This window comes from Pseudorca crassidens, chromosome 13 (assembly GCF_039906515.1).
Source record: "Pseudorca crassidens isolate mPseCra1 chromosome 13, mPseCra1.hap1, whole genome shotgun sequence".
Lineage (NCBI taxonomy): Eukaryota > Metazoa > Chordata > Mammalia > Artiodactyla > Delphinidae > Pseudorca > Pseudorca crassidens.
In genome coordinates this window covers 14,836,967-14,858,510 of record NC_090308.1, presented here as the reverse complement: position 1 = coordinate 14,858,510, position 21,544 = coordinate 14,836,967, and the positions used below count along the sequence as shown (strand labels likewise).

General features: G+C 44.8%; 1 protein-coding gene across 6 annotated transcripts in view; it reads left to right on the top strand.

Moving 5' to 3' along the window:
• Positions 1–21,544, top strand: part of MTHFD1L (methylenetetrahydrofolate dehydrogenase (NADP+ dependent) 1 like) — a 196,601-nt gene that overhangs the window by 154,851 nt on the left and 20,206 nt on the right. Inside the window, exon 27 of one of the 6 annotated variants that reach the window (XM_067701767.1) lies at positions 1,848–2,350. The exons of the other annotated variants lie outside the window; for them this stretch is intronic. Within the exon in view, the coding sequence (XP_067557868.1) occupies positions 1,848–1,916 (69 nt within the window). The 3' untranslated portion in view covers positions 1,917–2,350. Of the gene's footprint in view, positions 1–1,847; positions 2,351–21,544 lie in introns of those variants that run through there. 6 annotated transcript variants of the gene reach the window in all.

Genomic DNA, 21,544 nt, shown 5'->3' with positions numbered 1-21,544 from the left:
AGGCTCAGTAGTTGTGGTGCACCAGCTTAGCTGCTCCGCGGCATGTGGGATCTCTCCCCGGACCAGGGCTCGAACCCGTGTCCCCTGCATTGGCAGGTGGATTCTTCAACACTGCGCCACCAAGGAAGTCCCCCCAAGCTGCCTTTAAATGAGATGGCTAAGCAGTCGTGTTGTCAAGAGCTTCCCGTCCTGTGAGATCACACAGAAGGTCTGTCGGAAGCTCAGCGTTGGGCATATTTCCTGCAAAATCATTCACTCCTCCTCTCTCCTTTCCCTCACTCTCCTCTTGCCTTACTTTCCCCACACACACCACCCACCACCCCCCCGACAAATAAAGAAGCTCTTAGCTTTATTTATTTATTTATTTATTTTTTCCCCAGTACGCGGACCTCTCACTGTTGTGGCCTCTCCCGTTGCGGAGCACAGGCTCCAGACGCGCAGGCTCAGCGGCCATGGCTCACGGGCCCAGCCGCTCCGCGGCATGTGGGATCTTCCCGGACCGGGGCACGAACCCGTGTCCCCCACATTGGCAGGCGGACTCTCAACCACTGCGCCACGAGGGAAGCCCTCTTAGCTTATTTTTTTTAAGTCTCTTCAAGTGACCTTCCTAACTCCCATGTTCCCTGGCCCCAGTTAACCCGACACCTGAAATCTCTGTGATTAGTTTGAAATCATCCAGACTCGCTGCACACAAAAGAATATAAAATCCCTCCCCATCTGGCCTCACTTCCTTTGTATCGCTGTGTCCTTTCACCCCATTTGTGTGGACCTGGTCGGGTTCCTCTTCTCCACCCAGCTTGGGTCTCTCTCCCACTGCTCTTCTTATCTCTACATCAGGATTTCCTGCTTTCTCCCAAACGTGCCCTTCCTCTGGAGCAGGCATCCCTCACTTCCTCGTATCCTGACGTGGCTGCAGCAAGTGGCCCAGTTGCTCTGTGACCATGCCCCCTTCCCGGTGTCCAGAGGAGAGGCACACGTGTATCTGTCCAGCAGGAGATAACTCATCCCTGCCTTTTCAGTCTGGCATGTTTCAGCAGAAGGGAAGTGACCAGCGGCATTCTCGATTTCCAGAAACTGTTTATCAGGTTGATGAGACACAGGAAGCTTTGTGACTCAGGAAAATGTTTGCCCCTCTACCACATACTGTTATCTAGGTCTAGTCCATTTGTTTCAATGACCTTTTCTCCCTGAGTTTGATGCTAATGTTGTTTTGTTTTGTTTTAATATTGTGGTTTTTTAAATTTTATTTATTTTTATCTTTTGCTACGTTGGGTCTTCGTTGCTGCGCGCGGGCTTTCTCTAGTTGCGGCGAGCGGGGGCTACTCTTTGTTGCAGTGCGAGGGCTTCTTATCGCTGTGGCTTCTCTTGTTGCGGAGCACGGGCTCTAGGCACGCAGGCTTCAGTAGTTGTGGCACGCGGGCTCAGTAGTTGTGGCTTGTGGGCTCTAGAGCGCAAGCTCAGTGGTTGTGGCGCATGGGCTTAGTTGCTCTGTGGCATGTAGGATCTTGCCAGACCAGGGCTCGAACCCATGTCCCCTGCACTGGCAGGCGGATTCTCAACCACTGCACCACCAGGGAAGTCCAATGCTAATATATTTTTAGCATAAATATAAAATTACTTCAAATGAAATCAGCCTCAGCCTGGGAAACGTGCTGAGTAATAACGTTACCAGATATTTCTATTATTGAGTTAATTATTTTTTAATTGGCTTAAATTTTTAACCTACCACTAGTCATCCCTATGTGTAGGCTCTGTCTTTCTTACTTTCTATGAACCTAGAAAAGGGTACTTGTGGCGCCTAAGTGTCCACCCCTATCATCAGCGTACTGACCTTTTGTTTTCTCTAGGGATTGATGAAATTGGCCCATTCCTCTTCCACTTCCATCTCTAGCCTACTTGTTTCCTGCCACATTTAGCAGTTTGGATTCAGAGCATAAAACTGCCAATCAAGATATACGCAAGTCAGAAGGAAAGACATCCATGAAAGTGTCTGGCGCTCGTGGCGCTTCTCTTTGTTCTGTGCCTCCTGGTTGCCTTTGTTTACTTTGTTATCCTAGTCCGTACTAAGAGGCATATAGTCAGAAGCAGCTAAGCAGTTTAAGAAAGGGTAATAAAATTAATACAAACCAAAATACCAGCTTTCAAATTAAATAAATGGGCCACCGTCAGAGTCAGTTGGAGCATTTGGTGGGAATGAATGAACAGGAAGAAAAGCTAGATTGAGAAGAAGGATATGACGCTTTCAACTGGGATTGTAATTTGAGGGAGGAATATGGTTGATGTTATCTGGAGCTCATAGCAGTTCACAGGCTTAACTATGTACGTGTTCATCAGAGTATCCACCCATGGACATCAGCTTAAACGTTAAAATAAAAATAGTATATGTCCCTATAAAACATTTGTGGTATACTGCTTTTGGAAAAGTTGGTTCCCCCCTGCTGTTTTCTGGGTATCATTGAAAATTCAAAACATTTTATACCAGTGACTATAGCCAGATCTAATTAAATCAGGGAACAAGTATAAAGTAGGTATTAGAGAAATAGTTTATGTTGAGTTAAGTGATCAAACAGAGGTATTTATGTACATAGTCCCTGGAAGACCCAGAATGAAAATTCATAGTCACACTGCCACCCTTCTGTAAGGATTTCCAGGGGTACCTGCATTACGTATGTGCCCTTGGCCAGTGTGCTGAGGGGGAGACCTAGGGCTAAGAATACAAGCTGAATCCATAGTGTATGTCAGTCTCCTGTTTGAGACTTACCCCAACCCCAAGAATCAGCTCTGGGGAGTGTAAAGCCTGTGAAAGTCACTGGGTAACCCCCGTGCTTCTTTGTTCCTTCCAAAATCCATCATCCAGTTCTCAAATTTATCTGTGTTTCTTCTCTGAAGACATATTTACTCACTCCAGAACCTTCCCCCAGGACTGGCATTGTGACCCCCTACTCACCTCCCAACACTGCATGTCTCACTCAAGCACACCTCTGCCTTTGTGCCGCCAGCTCTACCCAGCTAAGGTCTCTTGCAGTTATTTCCTTTGGGTGTCCTATCCTTTATCAAGTCGCCTTACCCAGTGTCTCCTGTTAATCCAGGCCTCCCCAGGGCAGAGACCCTGCCTTTGGTTCCCTTGATCTGTCCACACTGGGGAGTCCAGTGTAGAACGTACGGCTGAGCCAACCCAGTGTGAGGGGGTCAGCCAGCTGCGCGGAGGGCACGGGGGGGTCCTTAAGGTGTCCTCTGCCGATGTGACCTCACAGTATCAGGATCTCCACTCCAGTCCCAGTCTGGAAAAGCACATCTTGTAAGACACTAAGGGGACAGGCTCAAATGCCCACCTATCTTATCTGCTTGTAACTCCAGCCTTTCGGGGTCAGTGCCGTAGCCCTTCTTTTCAAACCAGTTACTGACCAGCAATGCTATAAATCAGGTCTAAATATATTTTTCTTAACGTGTTTAGATACGGACTTACAGATCGAATATCTCACCAAGCTGTATCACTTGGCATACGGCCGTTTGTGTGGAAACTGCTTGTCACATTTTGTGTTAATGAATCTCAGCCCTCATTTCAGTGGGAATAATAATAATAATAATAATAAATAATAGCTCTTCTTACTACAGGCCAGACACTCTTCCCAATGCTTTATGTAGATGAACTCATTCATTACCCCTCGTACCAGCCCTGTGAGCCAAGTTAGTGATAAATGGCCAAGGAGAGTTCCAGCGCTCCATGAATATTAAGGTTTATGAGATCTTTGCACAAGAATAACTTAAATTTTGAACATCTTGATATTTTCTTTTCCGATGCCGTGTGTGCTGCACACTGAGACATAAAACAAAGCATAGGGGCTTCCCTGGTGGCGCAGTGGTTGGGAGTCCGCCTGCCGATGCAGGGGACACGGGTTCGTGCCCTGGTCCGGGAAGATCCCACGTGCCGCGGAGCGGCTGGCCCCGTGAGCCGTGGCCGCTGAGCCTGCACGTCTGGAGCCTGTGCTCCGCGAGGGGAGGGGCCACAGCGGCTGAGCCTGCGCGTCCGGAGCCTGTGCTCCGCAACGGGAGAGGCCACAGCAGTGAGAGGCCTGCGTACCGCAAAAAAAAAAAAAGCATAAAAGGTGGTGCCACCCTTCAGGGACAGCAGGATGCTTGGATAATAGAGCGTCAACACCGGGAAATTAAAGCAAATGGTTTGTGCAGTTCGCTTGCCACAAGGAAGGCATAAACGATCCATGCAGTAAAACCTCAAAGAAAGCCAAGACCACAGTGGGACTTTGGTAGGCTGGGAAGGTTGGCTAGAGATTGGGGCCTTGGGTAACATGCTGGGGCATACTAGGACGTTTGAGATTTTGTGGGTGGAGGACCACCTGGCATCAGTCACCTGAAGGAAGTAGAGACAGGTCAGGAGCCCTTAGTGCATGTGGTATAGGCCCAGGATGGGGGCAGTAGTGGTAGAAATGGAGAGGATGGTGTGTGGCCAGGAGACGACTGGGAGTCACAGAAACTGCACATGGATGGAATATGAGGAGGGGTCCAAGGTGACTCCCGAGGACCTGGAAGGAAGGGCGCACAAAGAGCGAGCTGGTGTTTCGGTGGAGGTGACTGGGAGCGCCATGTTGTCTGAGGTGCCTGTTGGATTTCCCCGTCAAGTCATCCATCAGCCAGTTAGAAATTCATTTTTGGAGCTCTGGAGAGAGGCCAGAGCAAAAACACGGAGACTTCTTTTACGTTCGGGTGATACGGTCTCCAAGTTCCCTTCCAATTCAAAACATTGTTGCCTGTCTGACGTGCACTATGCACTGGGTGACCGAGGCGGGAAAGACCCAGCCCCTGCCCTGGATGCTTAGTGCTGACAGACTAATAGATCCAAGCAAAGTGTTGAAGGTGCCGGGTTGAGGAAGGGGTGCTCGCTTCTCCTGAGGGAAAGGACAGCCGTGCAGAGAAGCTGCCTGGAAGTGCCCTTGGTGTCCTGAAAAAGGGCAGCGTTTAGGGGGGAATCATTCCAGACAGACCAGTGGGCAGGCACCTGACTGCAGATGCCCTTAGACCCTGTAGTTAGGAGTTGAACTTGACCGTGAAGGCAGTGGGAGGGAGCCCTTAACCAATGAAAGGATATAATGAGATCATTCCAAGGCCTCTGCCTTGACAGCTCCAGGGGGCCCTTCACAGCAGTAAGTGTGAATGGTTGTCCCTGGGCATGGGCAGGGCCACCTCCTGCATGGCCACAACAGAAGGTCTCTGGGTCATTCTTTATTGCCTTTGAGGCAGAAAAGCAAAACTTCCAGCAGTTTCCCTTGCCCAGGCTGGTGAGCCCTGTTCCAGGCTGGACCTTGTACTAGGTAACAAGGAAAGCCAGAAGCGTCAAAACGGGCAGCTCCAGGCTGTGTCTGGGGACAGATGAGCTGTTTCTGCACTCTATGCGGTTGCCTGTAGTGAAATACTATTTCTGTGTCCATTTAGTCATTAAGCCTCGATAATTTGGTTTCTGAATGGACCGTGATTTGCTGCAGGTCAGAGGCTTTGAAAGTTGTTTCAAGCTACATTACACAAATAAAGAGAATTCTCCTAAAAATAAAGGAAGTAATCTCTTCTCTGTCTGAGACACCATGCATAATTTGTCGAACTTGCACAAATATTTCCAACCCATCAGAATCCTCTGTTTTCAGCGTGTTTGCCGCTCTATCACAATTATTATAAGCCCATGGGGAACAGTAACCTGGGTTTCCACTATCTTTGCTCTTTCTTTTTATGGAGCGGTTCAGTCTGCTTACAGGTGGCAAAGAGTTAACTTGTCATCAAAGCTGTAATATCACAATGATATGTGAAAAGTTCTCCCTGAAGTGTAAGTGCCAAGTACTTGCTCATATTAAGAGACAGTTTTTTGTTTGGGCCTGAAAATAATTACAACAAGGACTCTTCTGCAAAAGGTCGGTTCTCCAAGTTGCATATGGTCAGTCCAGCTCCCCGTTCCGTGATGTGGTTGGCGTTCCCTCCAAAGTTTATAAAATAATGAATTTAGTAAATGACTCATTTGTAGTCCTTTATGCCATCTATTTAAAGAAATAGTTTTCACATGGGTAAAAATCATTGCATAGGTAGCTGTAAGTTCTTTATTATTTACAATAACCACAAGTGACTTTTTTTTTTTTTTTGAAGTTGTTTTGATAGCCGGAGGTTGTTATTTTAATTTTGATAAGTTTGTCACAAAGAACGGAATGTGCTCCATTTTAGAGATGGAAAAGTTTGGACAGGGAGAGAGGAGAGAGGCACCACCTAACAATGGGATTCCAAAAGGAGATCTATTTGACTTCTTTGAAGTGCTTTTAGTTTTCATTTGAGGCTTAAATTGGAACCTGCTATCTTTCTTTGGAGTAGAATGCATTACAGACAGAAAAAAATATATATATCGCTGCAACCACATCACTGGAAAAAGAACAGAAGATTTCAGGAAGAAGAAGAATATTAAGTGTATGGATTAGAATTTCAGACAGAGTCTTCTTGTCTTTGGACAATAAATAGTTAATGGTACATGGAAACCCTGATGGGGAATCTCTGCAGCACTGAAAAAAAAAAAAAGCCCATAAATCCCTCTTCAGCACTTCTTTGTGTTCACACATTCAAGCTGAGGACAAGGGTGGAATGTCCAGTTCATCTCAAGTGCACGGGGCTACTCTGCATCTTACCCTGACATCCTGTCCTCCTTCCTGTGTTATCAACATGCAGGCACTGCTCTCTGTGTATTATTAAACACAAACAAAAACTCTGTCTACAGTAGTTCTGTACGTTTTCACAGATCTTCTATTGTGATTTTATTTCTTCCGTATCTTCTCTGTTGAGCACATAAGCTCACATCTTTCTAGCCCCCAGAATAATCCATTCTCTTCCCCTAGATGTAATGTGTGATGCGAAAAGGAATCATTGAAGGGAGGGTTAAAGATACTAATGTCTGGATAGTTTCAGGACCGGAATGATTGTCTCTAAATACATACAGCAGCTATATGCTTATAATGTTTAATGACTTGGAGAAATAACTGGTTTGTTTAGTGGGAAAATAAATGGGATTCATAGACTATAATGTCAACAGTGTAAAAATGCATAGAAAAAGCAAGTAGAAACAAAGGGATGTTTACTTAAATTACAACGATAAAAGTTAAAACTGTAATCAGCACTAACATCAGAGCCAGACAGCGTTTTCAGCAGTATATATTAACTCATCTAATGCTCACTGCCCCCTTCCAGGTAGGTAACATCACTGCCCTTGTTTACACAGAGGGAAACCGAGGACAGAGACATTAAGTAAATTGCCCTGATCATGGAGCCAGTAAGTAGTAAAACCGTGATTCAGCCCCATCATTGCCTCCTCAGAAATATTATATCATCTTCCTGCTGATTATATGGCCTTATTTTCACATCCTATCCATTACTGGACACGAGCCTTGATTCTGGTAGCTGTCCAATTAGAAAGAGTGGCTTCAAACGACCTGTTCTAAAACTAATCCCATTATGTGAGCAGATGATATCCAAAACCTTATTGCTTGATAGCCATTAATTGCATTATAGCTTTAATATTGTAGTAACTTAGGATAAACTGTCTAACTAAACTTTGGGTTGTTTAGCAGAAAGCTGTGTTGCTCAAAGGTAAATTTTTCATTGTGACATTTTTCAACCAGGCTTTCCTGGTTGAAACTATTGCCTTGAGTATCTTCTAAATCAGAATAATATCACCCTTTTTTTTTTTTTTTTTGATGTGGATCTTGGTGTTTCTGTCACCCATTAATGAATGTGCTTTAAAAGGTCAAAGGGGTCCAGAATTGTTTTCTACTGAGCTCTTTCTCTCTTGGGGATAGGTTGGTCATCTCTTCAGGTGAGAGACTTGATTTGGTTCCTTAATTTCACAAAAGTGTTGTCAACCCTACCAGCCCAATGACTGATCTGCTAGGCCGTAGGACCCTGCTCAGCCAGCGTGATAGAATAGAGGCAGTCCCTGCTGTCCCTGGAGCTTATAACCCTGACCTGTCGGCTGCCAGGCCCAGCGCTTGGCACACAGTAGGTTCTAACTATTGAATGAGTTTCTTACAATCTTAAGTGACAGTAGTATTTTGGGGTTATTTACTTTGTTTTCTGTGCCGTTTTCCCAAGGGAATGGAAATACCTTTTCAAGACACATCGTTGGCCTGAGTGTTCTCCCCTTTTTCTTGGGTTGTCAAGAAGTTCTGAAACTAATAAACAGCTCGGTTCTGATAATTGTAGGATGCCTGGACCACACACCTACTTTCTAACAGGACCTTGACGTTTATTCAGTGTATATTTTCCTGATTCCTGTCAATCTATTTCTTAAACTTCATTTTAAAGTAAAAGCCTCCTGAAGTTGTTTGCTGAAAACCTCCACCTTCTGAAACCAGACTTCAGAAGATGAGGGGGCAAAGTCGAAATAAAGATACCACCCAGAATGCTCCAGGGCTAAAGAGATCTAGACTTTCACACACACACACACACTCATACAATATGTGTACAATAAAATGTGTTCCTACCGTATCTTTCTCAATGCATACACTGCCCAGAATAGTCTTACCTTTGAGGAAAGCACTACACAAAATCCTCATTTTCATTGCCGTTCAGGGACGGCCCACGGCTTATAGGTTAGCGGTCTCAATTTCTTCTTTCCGTGTTTCATTTCCGTACGTAGTAAGGGCTTAAGCTGATTGACCGCACTGACGTTTTAATGAAATATAAGTAGCTTCACAGAGAGACAAGAACGATATGTATCTAGTGCAGCTTGAGACTCTGGGCAGGTCGGGACCATGTTGGGTTTCATAAAGGAGCAGGAAGTGTGGGGGCCACTGATTCTTGGGGTCTGTCACATCCGTGTTTGGCCTTTGGTGGAGGCTGCTTTTCTGATCCTGCAGAAGCTTGTTGGTACTCTTTGCAGAAATGTGCCATTTGCTTGCTTTTAAGGATGACCCACAGGCCAGCAAGAATCATGAACTGCATTATACACTTGCAAATTCTTCAGTGACATCGATGATAATTAGCCTACAGAAGCCCATTTAACCCTCATGATAGAGCTGTACCATGAAAATTATGCTTTGTGGGATACATGTCATTTGTCCCCCACCTCCCCAGAAGGGAGAGCCAAGGCTCATGCACACGCCCAACCCCGTACCTGCAGCAAAGCCCTGGTCCCCTCCTTCCCGAGGACTCCTGCCCCCGTCTGCATGGCTGGGCATGGCCTGGCCAAGTGAGTTGTCTAAGAGCATCTGCAGGTGTGGACCATGGGTTGTTTTTACTGTTTTAACTTATTTGATGACACTTGAACCAATATAGCGCCTTTCTCAAAACTTAGGAAGGAATTTTTTTTTTTTTTTCCACCAGAAGTGAGACAGCATCAGGATGAAGGGCAGGATGGTGCCGTGGTGAGCACCCTAAATGAGGCATTGCCACATCTCGACTTAAAGTCTTGCCTCTGCCCCAGGCCAAGGCCCTTCACCTCGCTGATGAGATGACGGCCTCTGGTCTCTGTCAGCTCCAAGCCACTGTAGTCCTAAACTGGATGTTGATTGGGTTTTGTATAAAATCAGAGTATAAAATTTGAGCATGTCCTTCTCTTTTGTGAGAAACAACAACTACTAAATGATGCAGATGTTCTAAAAGCTATCAGGTACTTACCTAAGTATTAAGGCCCTTCTCTTACCATTTTGTTAAATAATTTTTATTCCTGAAAACTAACCGAGATACTGAGTATTCTTGCTAATCAAGGCACGTAGATTGGCATTTGCCAGAGCAGTTTCTCAGGTTTACCTGACCCTGCATTTCAAACACTCAGCCTGGAGGTTGGCTGTGTCTCTGTCCTGAGGGCATGTGTACACATCGTCCATGAGATGGTAGGGAAGGGCTCTTCCTCGGTACATTGCATAATGCACCGGGGAGTCATCAATTTCATTTACCCGTAAGTCAGTGTTTCCAATGGATTTGGGCTTTGCTTGGTTCCAAATTCAAATCCTTCATATATTGTAGGAAGGGAACAGTAGAGACTTGAAGAAGGACATTAGGATTTAAGTGAAGGGCAAGGCAAGCCACGGTCAGCAAGCGGACATCTCTTAGATAAACAGCACTGAATTTGTGGGAAGCAATTCAGAAAAATCTGCTGAAAACACTTCAGTTAATATTTACATAGTAAAGAATCATATGCATTGCCCCGGGGTGGGTTATGGACAGAAGGTAGAGGACCACATGGGTCTGAGAAAAGGGAGCTCTGGAGAAGACGATTTTATTGTCATCACCAGGAGAGTCCAGGGCAGAGTTCTGTCCTTGGCAGTGACTAATCCTCTTCCTTTAGATGCACTTCAGATACTCAAGCTAATGGTGATGATTCATCAGGGCATTCGAGCTTAATGAATGCATCACTGTGCGACCACACAAATGCCTTATTTCTGATTCACTCATACAATATTTATTGAAGAGTGCTGTGCACTAGGCCATGAGAAACAAACAAACAAAACAACAGAAGGACTGGGCCTTGCCCTCATGGAGTTCACAGGCTAGTGAGGGGCAGCAGTTAAATATATTAACACCTTAAAGAGCCGAGCGCTCTTTCCTCCTGAGAGACAGAGGGATGCAGAGGTGCCCCAGAGCCCATGGGAGCAGATGGCGCTGGGAGCTGGCAGGGTTGGGGAGCTCAGGCTGGGCATGGGGTTGCCTCATCCTACTTGTGAGGGATGAGAAGAGGCTAGTCAGGTGACGTGGGACAGGAAAACAACAACACATAAAGCATCAAGGTGAGACGGAACGTGGTGCTATGGTGATCGTGTGTGCAGGCAACAAGAGATTTGGACGGAGCGAGAGCAGTGACACTGGGCAGGAAGCTAAGGCCCAGGTCGTGCGAGGCCTTAGGAATCAGAACTGAATTCTGCAGGACCTGTGGATTTTAAGCAGAGCAATGTCATCACTGTGTTCACAGTTTAGAGCCATTTGGAGAGAAAGGAGACGACAGGCATGAATACCTAGTTAGGAGGTGGTAGTACTGATAGTTAGGAAGGCGAGAAGCGCACAGCCTAGCCTGCAGCAGAGCCAGTGAAGGTGGAGGAGGACATGGATACCAGAGGGATTATGGGGGTAGAATGAGCTGGACTCAATAAGCAGGAGAGGGGAGGAGAGAATTCAGAAATGGCTCAAGGGCTTCCCTGGTGGCGCAGTGGTTGAGAGTCCGCCTGCCGATGCAGGGGACACGGGTTCGTGCCCCGGTCCAGGAAGATCCCACATGCCGCGGAGCGGCTGGGCCCGTGAGCCATGGCTGCTGAGCCTGCGCGTCCGGAGCCTGTGCTCTGCAACGTGAGAGGCCCGCGTAACGCAAAAAAAAAAAAAAAAAAAAAAAAAAAAAAAAAAATGGCTCAAATGTCTGACTTGTTCCCCAGGTGGGTCTGGTTGTCGTTTACTTAGTTAAGCAAAAAAGGAGGAAAAACCAATTTTAGGAGGCAAATAATTGTGTTGGGGGAACCCAAACCACCCCCAGTGATTCACTAGAGGGACTCAGCATATAGTCATACTCACAGTTACAATTTATTACAGCAAAAGGATACAAAGCAAAATCAGCTAAGGGAAAAGGCACACGGGGTGAAGTGCAGAGGAACGTAGGCACCCTCTGCCTGGCACTCACCAAATTCCAGACTCCCGCAAGAGAAGCAGGTGTTCAGTATAAACCCTTTCAAAAGCCAAGTTCCCAGACGCCAGCCTTGCAAACAGGTCTAAGGGTAGCTTTCTCTCTTCCGCACGATAGCGAATTCCGTTTTGAACATTCTGAGTCTGAAGCATTTGTTGTAAGTTCAAGTGAAGATGTCCACTGGGCAATTGGTTATTGGGTCTAGGGTTCGGTAAAGAGATCTGGGCTATAAATTAAATGTTCTGGAGTCATTAGCACTACTAAAACCAGCGTCACACAGAGAGGAAGCCCACCCCTGGATGTCTGCCAACCACCATGCTGGAGATCGTCCAGTTCAACTCTCTCATTATATAAATGAGAAAACTAGGACCCTACTCTGCGGCTTGCCTGTGCTTTTTTCTGTTTCATGTCTGTTGCTCTTTCCATCATTCTGCACTGCCTTCTCAAAATGGCTAAGTCATACCTCACCCAAAATGAATAAAATGGGATTTAGATGATAAAACAGACTTTGTAAGTTTGCTTAATGCAACTTACTTCACAGTGAATCCTTGGACCCTAAAAAGTCGAGTTGATCACATCGAGGCCTCCACACGGAAGAAATTTCTAAGCAGCCGCTAAGTCAACCATTCATGGTCAATCCATCTGGATTATCAACGGGCAGCAAATTATTAGGACCTTTCCCATCTCTTTCCTCTTGTGTGCATTCAACAAATTTTTATGTTTCCACTCTGTTTGCCACTAGGAATAAAAAGGTGAATGTGGCAAAGTCTTTGCCTTCACGAACTTATTCCCTAGGGTCAGGAAAGAGAAAAACACAATATATTAGCGGTGTGTCGGGGCAAGAGTGTGGGCAGGGTGACCCCTTGGATATGGGAAATGAAAAGAAGTCAAACTCAAAACATGTTAGGTTTTTGCTTGAAGCTCTGATAAAGGATAAACTGGAACTTGAAAACTGTCAAATGAGGTTGCTGCATATTTACTTAGTTTTGGATTTCATTCCTGGGTGGCCTTAAACTTGGATAGACAAGTACTAGAAAGCAATGTTGACTGGAGTTCTGTAAGACATCCATTGAACTCAACACATGTAAGTCGGCTTTGGTCTTAGAAGTTAACTTTGGTGCCTAAACAGGTAACCTCCTCTCATGCCCCCTCGAGCCCTTTTATGGCTAGATTGAATGCATTCACATGTGTTTGCTGCTTTCTGTGTGATTATTAATAGTCCATTTTGCATTATTCTAAGTTGTCTCAGGGGATATCATGTAATACGTACAGAGTCAAACTTAATGGTAGAATGTCGATTTTAAAATAAGTTGCAGGTCATTTGTATAGTCTCAAAATGCATATTAAAAAAGAAACAAAATATTTCCCTCTCGAATCTTTATTCCTATCTCAGCTTCATTTACTGCCTCATTTGTCATCTAAGCAGTCTTTGTTCTTTCAGCTTTCAAACATAATTAACTGATGGTGTGCAGCGTAGCATAAGAAAAAGACTGAATATATTGTAAGATGAGTAATCAGGTGAAACACCCATCTTTCTTTTCTTTTATATTTTACCAATAAATATGTCTTATGTGGATGTAAGGGCAGTTTGCTTATTTCCCTGTTCAGAATTTTTGTGCTTTTAGCATAACGTTTCCTTTCCATTAAGCTGGCCAAATATAATATTGACAGATTCATGAAGCCTTCCATCTGATACTGTTGTAAACTTATGCAAATATATTTAGACAGTTAAGCGAATAGAATAATTAAACAGCCAGATGTCAAGAATGGGAAGTGGCAGTGTCCATCACGTTATCTGGACTCAAGCTGGAAGTTAATGAAATTGGAGCACGAATTCAAGTCTTTGGTTTTGAAGGTATATTTTCAAATATACCTTCAAAACCAAAGACTTGAATTCGTGCTCCAGTTTTTTTTTCAAGAGGGCAATAATTTGAATAAAACGCAGTGTAATGTTATAGTTGTTGCAGGGAGTTATGAGTATTCCTGGGAGTGTTCGTTTCCAGCACATGCTACTTAGAATTTGAAAAGATATTCAGTGTTTCTTTGTCATGAATCTTTCCACTGGGACCAGGCCACTCCTGGATGAACTCACAGATTGAGAGTTTCTCAAAATACATAATCAAATTGTTGGTCTTAAAAATATACTATTTTAAAGTCTTGCAAAATCAAAGAATGAAAATAAGGTTAATATTTGGCAGAAATAGTCAATTTGAGGAGTTGTCTCTTTCAAAACTCTGATTTCACTTACAGAGTTCGCTTCCAAAAAAATTCACTTTGCATGTCATAAATTAAAATTTTTTCTCTTTATGCCATTCCTTAAATTCCTGATAAATTTCCTTGAAGTGTTAAATTGTTTTTAACTTGTTGGAAATAGAGGTTTGGTAGGTTTGGGGTTTTTAAGTGCAATTTAGTGAAGACTGGTTTAATACTCACCATAGTTCCAAACAAAAACCTTAAAATATTAAACGAAATCATAGCTTATAACTTTTCAAGGTAGCAAATGTTTGCTAATCTTGAAAAATGTGTTAATGGTCGTAAATGACCTCCTGCACATTTCTTTACACTTTTGGACCCTTGGTGTGATTTAATTTAGGACCGTCTGCAGTGCCACTCCCGTCTCACAGCCATGAGTAGGGGCCCACGTGAGCAAAGGAAGAGCTGTTCATGCAAGCGATTGAGCAGACGTGCCGACCCTTGTTCTATGGGAAGAGACCACCTGCCTGGGACTCGGGCCACCGTGGCTCCACCTCCCAGGCAGCGTCTCAGTGCTCTCCTGCGTCCCCCGCAGGGCCCGCCCCGCCGAACAGCCCCTGCTCCAGGCTGGTGGCCCAGGCAGGGGCTCCTGGCCAGCGAAGTCTGACCCTCACTGTGCTCGTCAGAACTCGCTTTTCATGGCAGTAAGAGAAACTCAAGTGTATACAGAAAGAAGAACTGACCTAGATAACAGAGTTCTAGGATCGTCTGGCTTTAGCCACTGCTGCCTTCCGGCTTCAGCTGTCCGTTTCTCAGCCCTGCCTCTCTGGAAGGGATGCCCTCCATATCACAGAGTGACCTACTTCAAACGTAAAACACACTATCCCAGAGGAAGACGAACCTTGTCTCTCCCACAGACTGCCTCTTGGTACGGTTGACCCTTGAACAACTCCAGGCTTAGGGGCGCCAGCTTTAGCACAGTGGCAAATGCACGTATAGCTTGTAGTGGGCCCTCTGGGTCTGCAGTTTCACATCCACAGAGTCAGCCAGCCACGGGTTGTGTAGTTGTGTACCATTTACTATTGGAAAACAGCCCTGTGTAAGTGGGCCTGCTGCAGTTCAAACCTGTGTCGTGCAGGGGTCAGCTGTATTCAGGAATCCCCTGACGGCCCTGTTTGCCGCACATCCCCGTCCTGACCCACCAGTGTGTCCAGTGACTGTCGTGACCATCCTGTGGGCGAGGCAGAGGCAGGCCCCCCCGCACCACATGGAGCCCCCCTGCGGGTACCGAAAAGCCGGGATAAGAGTGCCGGTCAGGCACGACCCCCAGAGGCTACTGCTCAGACTGTGTGTGGCCTGTAGAGTGAATAAACCGTGTCTCCCACGGGCCAGAACGACTGTTTGTTTAGTTATAGATAGAGGTTGGCGTGGATGAAATACGAAGTCATTTAAAAACATAACTCAATTTATACTCTCTCCTCCTCATTATGCATTTTCATGTTGAATGGACTGTATGGACCCCTTGGGAACCATTTTCTACTTCAAAAAGGGGTCTCCATACTCACAACGATTAGGTAGCATTGTGTTTTTTTAAATAATGCTTTGGCTTGAAAAGAACCACAGGGAAAGTGCGTTGGTCCTTCGTCTGTTGCTCGCCTTTCCCCAGAGTGCATCCTTTTTGTGGTACTTGAGTCCGCCATCCTCACCAACCCCCCCTAACCGCACCCCCTCAAACTTAAGGTTTCTCATCTTATTCCTGCAAAATTCCTACAGTTAGTCATCTCATCCCTCTCCTGTTCAGCTCCTTAAAGCAGTGTGTGTAGGTGTTTGTAGTCCACATTAGTGTTAAAAACGTATCAATTTCATTATTATAAAATCAAATTATATTCGTTTGATCAGTTTAAAATATCAATATTTATTTAAGCAGTTCTTTCAATCGTAATTTTTGTTAAGCCCATAAATAATAGATACCAGCTTGTGACACTGGAAGTAAGTGTTAATAAAGTTTAAGGTTGGTAACATATATACACACACCTATCTCCATGTACTGATGAAGTGAAATCTCTCAAACCCAGTGAGCCAGGCTTACCCTGTGGTTGGCTCTTCTCCAGGAACTGGAACACGGTGGCCGCTTGCCAGCTTGGCATCACCACTGATTCCTTTTCTTTCTGCTCATGCTGTGTGGACACCAGCCAAATGAGCTCTCCCGTCCCGTGTATCGCGTGTGGACTTCTGGTGCATATAAACCACGGAGGCTTATTCTTGACCGCACGTCTGTAACTCAGTGAGGCTCTAAGGGAGACGCAGGAGGACTTGAAAGGAGCATTTGAATAACAAGTTTATTTTCAGGGATGGCAACATAAAAGAAATGAGAAATGCTAATAAACACGCAACACAATTCCAGTTAACTCCATCGGCAAGAGAGGAGGCTTTGGGTAAACAAACCAAAGTAACAGCTAGAATTCAGATCTGATAACTGGGTTTTGATTAAGTCAAAAGATGGCAAAAGGGCTTCCCTGGTGGCGCAGTGGTTGAGAGTCCGCCTGCCGATGCAGGGGACACGGGTTCGTGCCCCGGTCCGGGAAGATCCCACATGCCGCGGAGCGGCTAGGCCCGTGAGCCATGGCCGCTGGGCCTGCGCATCCGGAGCCTGTGCTCTGCAACAGGAGAGGCCACAGCAGTGAGAGACCCGTGTACCACAAAAAAAAAAAAAGATGGCAAAAGATCGTTTTTGCTGCTCCTCCTACTGCAGCAACAGAGGCTCGCCTCCCCAAACACACCCAAGTGGAAACACCACGTTGTGATTCTGTGGGGACCTGGTGCATTTTGCCCAGTGACCCATCAAGAGGAACTTGAGCCAAGATCTTACAGTGATGGAGACGGAGACACCTTAGGGTTTTCCAGTGTCGTTTTTCACTTTTTCTTCTTTGACATGGTTATTAACGCTACCAGATCTTTCAAATCCTGAAGTATTTTCTTGTGGCTCCAAGTAGCTGCTACGGGTTAGGTTCTTGAACTGAGGGTCCAGTTACAACATCCATATGCTTCCCAGCCCACTCTCTGACCTTCATTCCTTTTCAGTACTTTTTCAGACTTGTAATGTTTCCATCCACTAATCCCAGGAGACTCAATATTCTGAATACTCAGCCCAGTTATTTTTTTTTCAAAAAAATAGAAATTAAGCTTGATATGGATTGCATAAATTTTTTAGGTTAAAAATCCTTTACTCACAACTTAAGACAGTTAATCTTGACAGCATATAAATGCTAAAAATTTAAGAACTTCCTTAGGTAGGCCAGGACCTTACCATTTCCTCCTGCACTTAGTGGTGTCAACAATGATGCATTTGCAGGAGGGATCGTCAGTGGCCTTAAGAATAATATCAGTACTAGTCCACAGCCTTATTTCTTTTGAACTCAGCTCCGTTTCTCTGAAGCACTGATCACAGTATCCAGCTTTGATTCCTTTCGTGTGGACTTCTGCCAGTTTGCCTGATTTCATTAAGTTTTTGGAAAGGGCTAAAACTATGGTATCGTTTCATTGCAATCCTTACATCAATCATAATTTGGGATGGTCTTGGTGAAAGATGAGGAATTCAGACTGGGAGGCTGGAGCAGGCTGGTCTAGTGGTGAGGGGCTGGGGTATGGGGAGTAATGATTGCATGTTCCAACTCCAGGCACCTCTACCTCAGGGTTTTTTAGTTGTGGCTTCACTCCAAAATGATTGCAGTTATAAGGGCCATACTCAGGTATATAGAAACCATGCAATTTTTAAAAAAAATTTTTAATGAAGTATAGTTGATGTACAATGTTAGTTTCAGGTGTACAGCACAGTGATTCAGTTATATATAGATATATATATAGAGAGATTATATATATTCTTTTCCCATACAGATTATTACAAAATATTGAGATATTGAGTGTAGTTCTCTGTGCTATACAGTAGGCCCTTGTTGATTATCTATTTTATATATAGTAGTGTGTATATGTTAATCCCAACCTCCTAATTTATGAAATCATGCCTTTTTTTTTTTTTCGGGCAGGGGGCTGTGTTGGGTCTTCGTTGCAGTGCACGGGCTTCTCCTTGCGGTGGCTTCTCTTGTTGCAAAGCACGGGCTGAAGGCACACAGGCTTCAGTAGTTGTGACTCGTGGGCTCTAGAATGCAGGCTCAGTACTTGTGGCACACAGGCTTAGTTGCTCCACGGCATGTGGGATCTTCCCAGACCAGGGATCAAACCAGTGTCCCCTGCACTGGCAGACGGATTCTTCCCTGTGCCACCAGGGAAGTCCATGCCATTTTTAATTAGGCATTTATCCTCTCTCTCTCTCTCTCTCTCTTTTTTTTTTTTTTTGAATGGGGACCCCCTGATCTTCCAGGTTTACAGTCAGGAATGGTAAGGTATAGCCAAGGATAAGCAGGTTACTCCCTTGCTGACTTGATAGGCCAGAGGACTTTTAGATGATGGCTGTTCATCACAAAAGCTAAATACCATAAATTCTAGCTTACTCCATGTTTTTTCCCTTTACTACTCTTCACCCTTGACCAATTTTTCCATTGTCTTGTTTTCCTGTTGCAATCCTCTCCCGGGGATTTATAACTTTTCATCTTAGGAAAGTGCCCCTCGCCGCCTTCCCCCCCATTATTAGCTAAACCACTTTGCTCTGGCAACTTTATTTTGTCCAGTGGGCCTCAGTGTTTCTTTTCTAAGAGTGTCCTTGGTTCTATTTAACTGCCTATCCAGGGATCACTTTCCCTCTTAAGGTCCCTCTGGTGACCCTCTCGTCTCAGAGCCCATCTGGGCCTTTGGTGCCACTTGCCCATCAATCCACATTACCAGGGCCAGGTGTAAAAGGACATCAAGTACTAGATCACCCTAGCTACCATTTCAGAGTTCTCAGATCATTGATTCCTCAACAAGTCTCATCGATACATTGAACATGCCATAGAACCTGTGTTTTCTCTTGCAGTGCATAGTAGAACACTACCTCTTAAAAATCAGTGATACACAGAGGACCTGGTTGGTCAGTAAGAGTTCATCCTTTCAGCCTTCAGATGACACACAGATAGATAGGCTTCCCACCTCTAACCCAAGTGGAACAGAAGGTTTTGCCCTCTGGTGCAACATGTCACATCTCTAAGAACTCAGGTGTTTTCCCAATCAAAGAAAATTAGACTTCAGGGAAGCCCCCTGGGATTCCAGTGGTTAGGACTCAGCAGTTGACTGCTGTGGGCCCGGGTTCAATCCCTGGTCGAGGAACTAAGATCCCGCAAGGCCACATGGCACAGCCAAAAAGAAAAAAAGAAAAGAAAATTAGACTTCAAGTAAAACGTTTATCTAGAATCTACAAATTAGGTGTTAGGAATTTTATTCTGCAAATGAGAACTCCATGAATTAAAATCTTTGAAGTGGATTCTAAGTAAAAAAAATACTATAAATTAACATCCTCCCACTAAGCATCTTTTAAACTGAGAATGACTGTCCCCCAGCAGTCTCCCAAAACATTGAGCATATGCCAGGTTAGTGCCCTCGACCTTTCACTTTTAGAAAATGTGTGGTCTGTTGAACCAGTAATCTAGATTCAAACACCATCACCCGCCTCTGTCTTTTCAGTTGACACCTCCACTTTACTAGTTATAAAATGTTTTTGGTGTCTTTAGGGAAAGTTAAAGAATACCCACAATCAAATTCTTCGTCTCTCTTGGTTTTCATTAAATCCTTTTGTCTGTGACATGGTCTTTTAAAACAGATCAACAAACATTTTCTGTAAAGGGCCAGATAGTAAATATTTTAGGTGTTGCAGCCCAAACAGCCTCTGTCCTCACTACTCAACTCTGCTGTTATAGTACAAAAGCAATCACAGACAATATACAAATGAGTGTTGCTGTGTTCCAATAAAACTTTGTTTATAAAACTAGACAGCTGGCCTGATGTATGGTGTATGGGCTATAGTTTTCCAACCTGTGATTTAGAAGAAAGGAGAGGTCCATGAAATTTCATGTTTGGGTAATAAGGCACACAGCACTGTCTCAGGACCGCCTAACCTCTTTCCCATTGGGAACTGTTTTGGGTTTCCCAATGTCCCTAAGTACTGGTGTGAATGAAATGAAAAGGGCTGAGATGCTGTTCCCTGAGGCAGATAGGCAGCCCTATTCCTTTCCCCCATGGAAATCCCCATGGGCTGCAGGGAGGGGAAACAGCTGGTCTGGGAGCACCCAGCGAGCCCCAGTTTATAGAGGGAATTCAAAGCCCTGCTTTAGGTCACTTTGCCTCAACTCTGAAATATAACAACATATGAAGTATAAATATTATTTGTAGACTTGCCACGTCTAGTAGACATATGTACTTGAAATTAAATTTTCATAGAATATTACATCGTGATAGGTAGAATGGTTGTGGGGGTGGGGATAGAAGGTGGAGGAAGTAGAAATTGGAAGGTGAGATTGTAGTCAGAAAGGGACACCACACAAAGCTGGCAGACGTGTGGTACTGACGGAACTGTTTTCGGGGGTAAAGTGCATCCACATTGATGCTTCGTGTTATTTATGTGCAAGTACATGAAAAATTCAGGCTTTATTGGCTTGGTTCCTGTGGGAAAATAGCTGATGGGCTGATGGTATCACTCTCCTTCAACACGCTAGAGAATTACTCAGACACTCGTCAGATGCCTGGGCCACATATTTATTTGAAAATGTGCCATCATGGGAAGCTTTCATTCACCAAGGTCACTGAGAGGGCAGCAGAGGGAGGCCTACTGAACTTCAAATGGTTCTTGCCGCTTGTGTCAGTAGCAAAGCAACGAAGGAAGGATCTGACTTGCCAAAAGAGGAAAAGTTCAGAGAAAACTGACTTTGTTTTTTTGTTTTTGTTTTTTTTTGGCGGTACACGGGCCTCTCACTGTTGTGGCCTCTCCCGTTGCGGAGCACAGGCTCCGGACGCGCAGGCTCAGCGGCCATGGCTCACGGGCACAGCCGCTCCGCCGCATGTGGGATCTTCCCGGACCGGGGTGCGAACCCGCGTCCCCTGCATCGGCAGGCGGACTCTCAACCACTGTGCCACCAGGGAAGCCCACTGACTTTGTTTTGATTGAGAAAAGCAGATAGCTGAGCAGCAAGTATTCTCTTTTGTATTCCTGTTTTTCAGTTTATAAACATAAACAAAATGTGTATTACCTTATTCCTAGTCATTTCTCTATTTTTTTCTATTAGTATAATTTTATTCTTGGACTACTTATCTTAAAATCAAATTCTGTCACTATATGTAATAATATGTTTCCAATAACCTTGCTCTTTAATTAGGTACACTGAGTGGTGTCACCTTTAAAACCTCCATCAAAGGGAACAGTGCATAGCTCCCACACAGGGCCAAGAAGGTCTTGCCTCAATAGTAGGGGAAAAATTAATCCTAGACTAAACACAGTTCTGGTCCCACCCAACAAAGCTTTAAAAGAAAAACCCCCCAAAATCAAGTTGTTTCCAAGTAACTAAACTGTATCCCAGGACAGAGTATAAAAATATTTATAAATACAAAAAATACAGTATGAAAAAAGATAAGATGTCTGACATCCAATTCAAAATTATCAGGCATGTAAACAAGTAGGAAAATACAAACTATAGGGCTTCCCTGGTGGCACAGTGGTTGAGAGTCTGCCTGCCGATGCAGGGGACACGGGTTCGTGCCCCGGTCCGGGAAGATCCCACGTGCCGC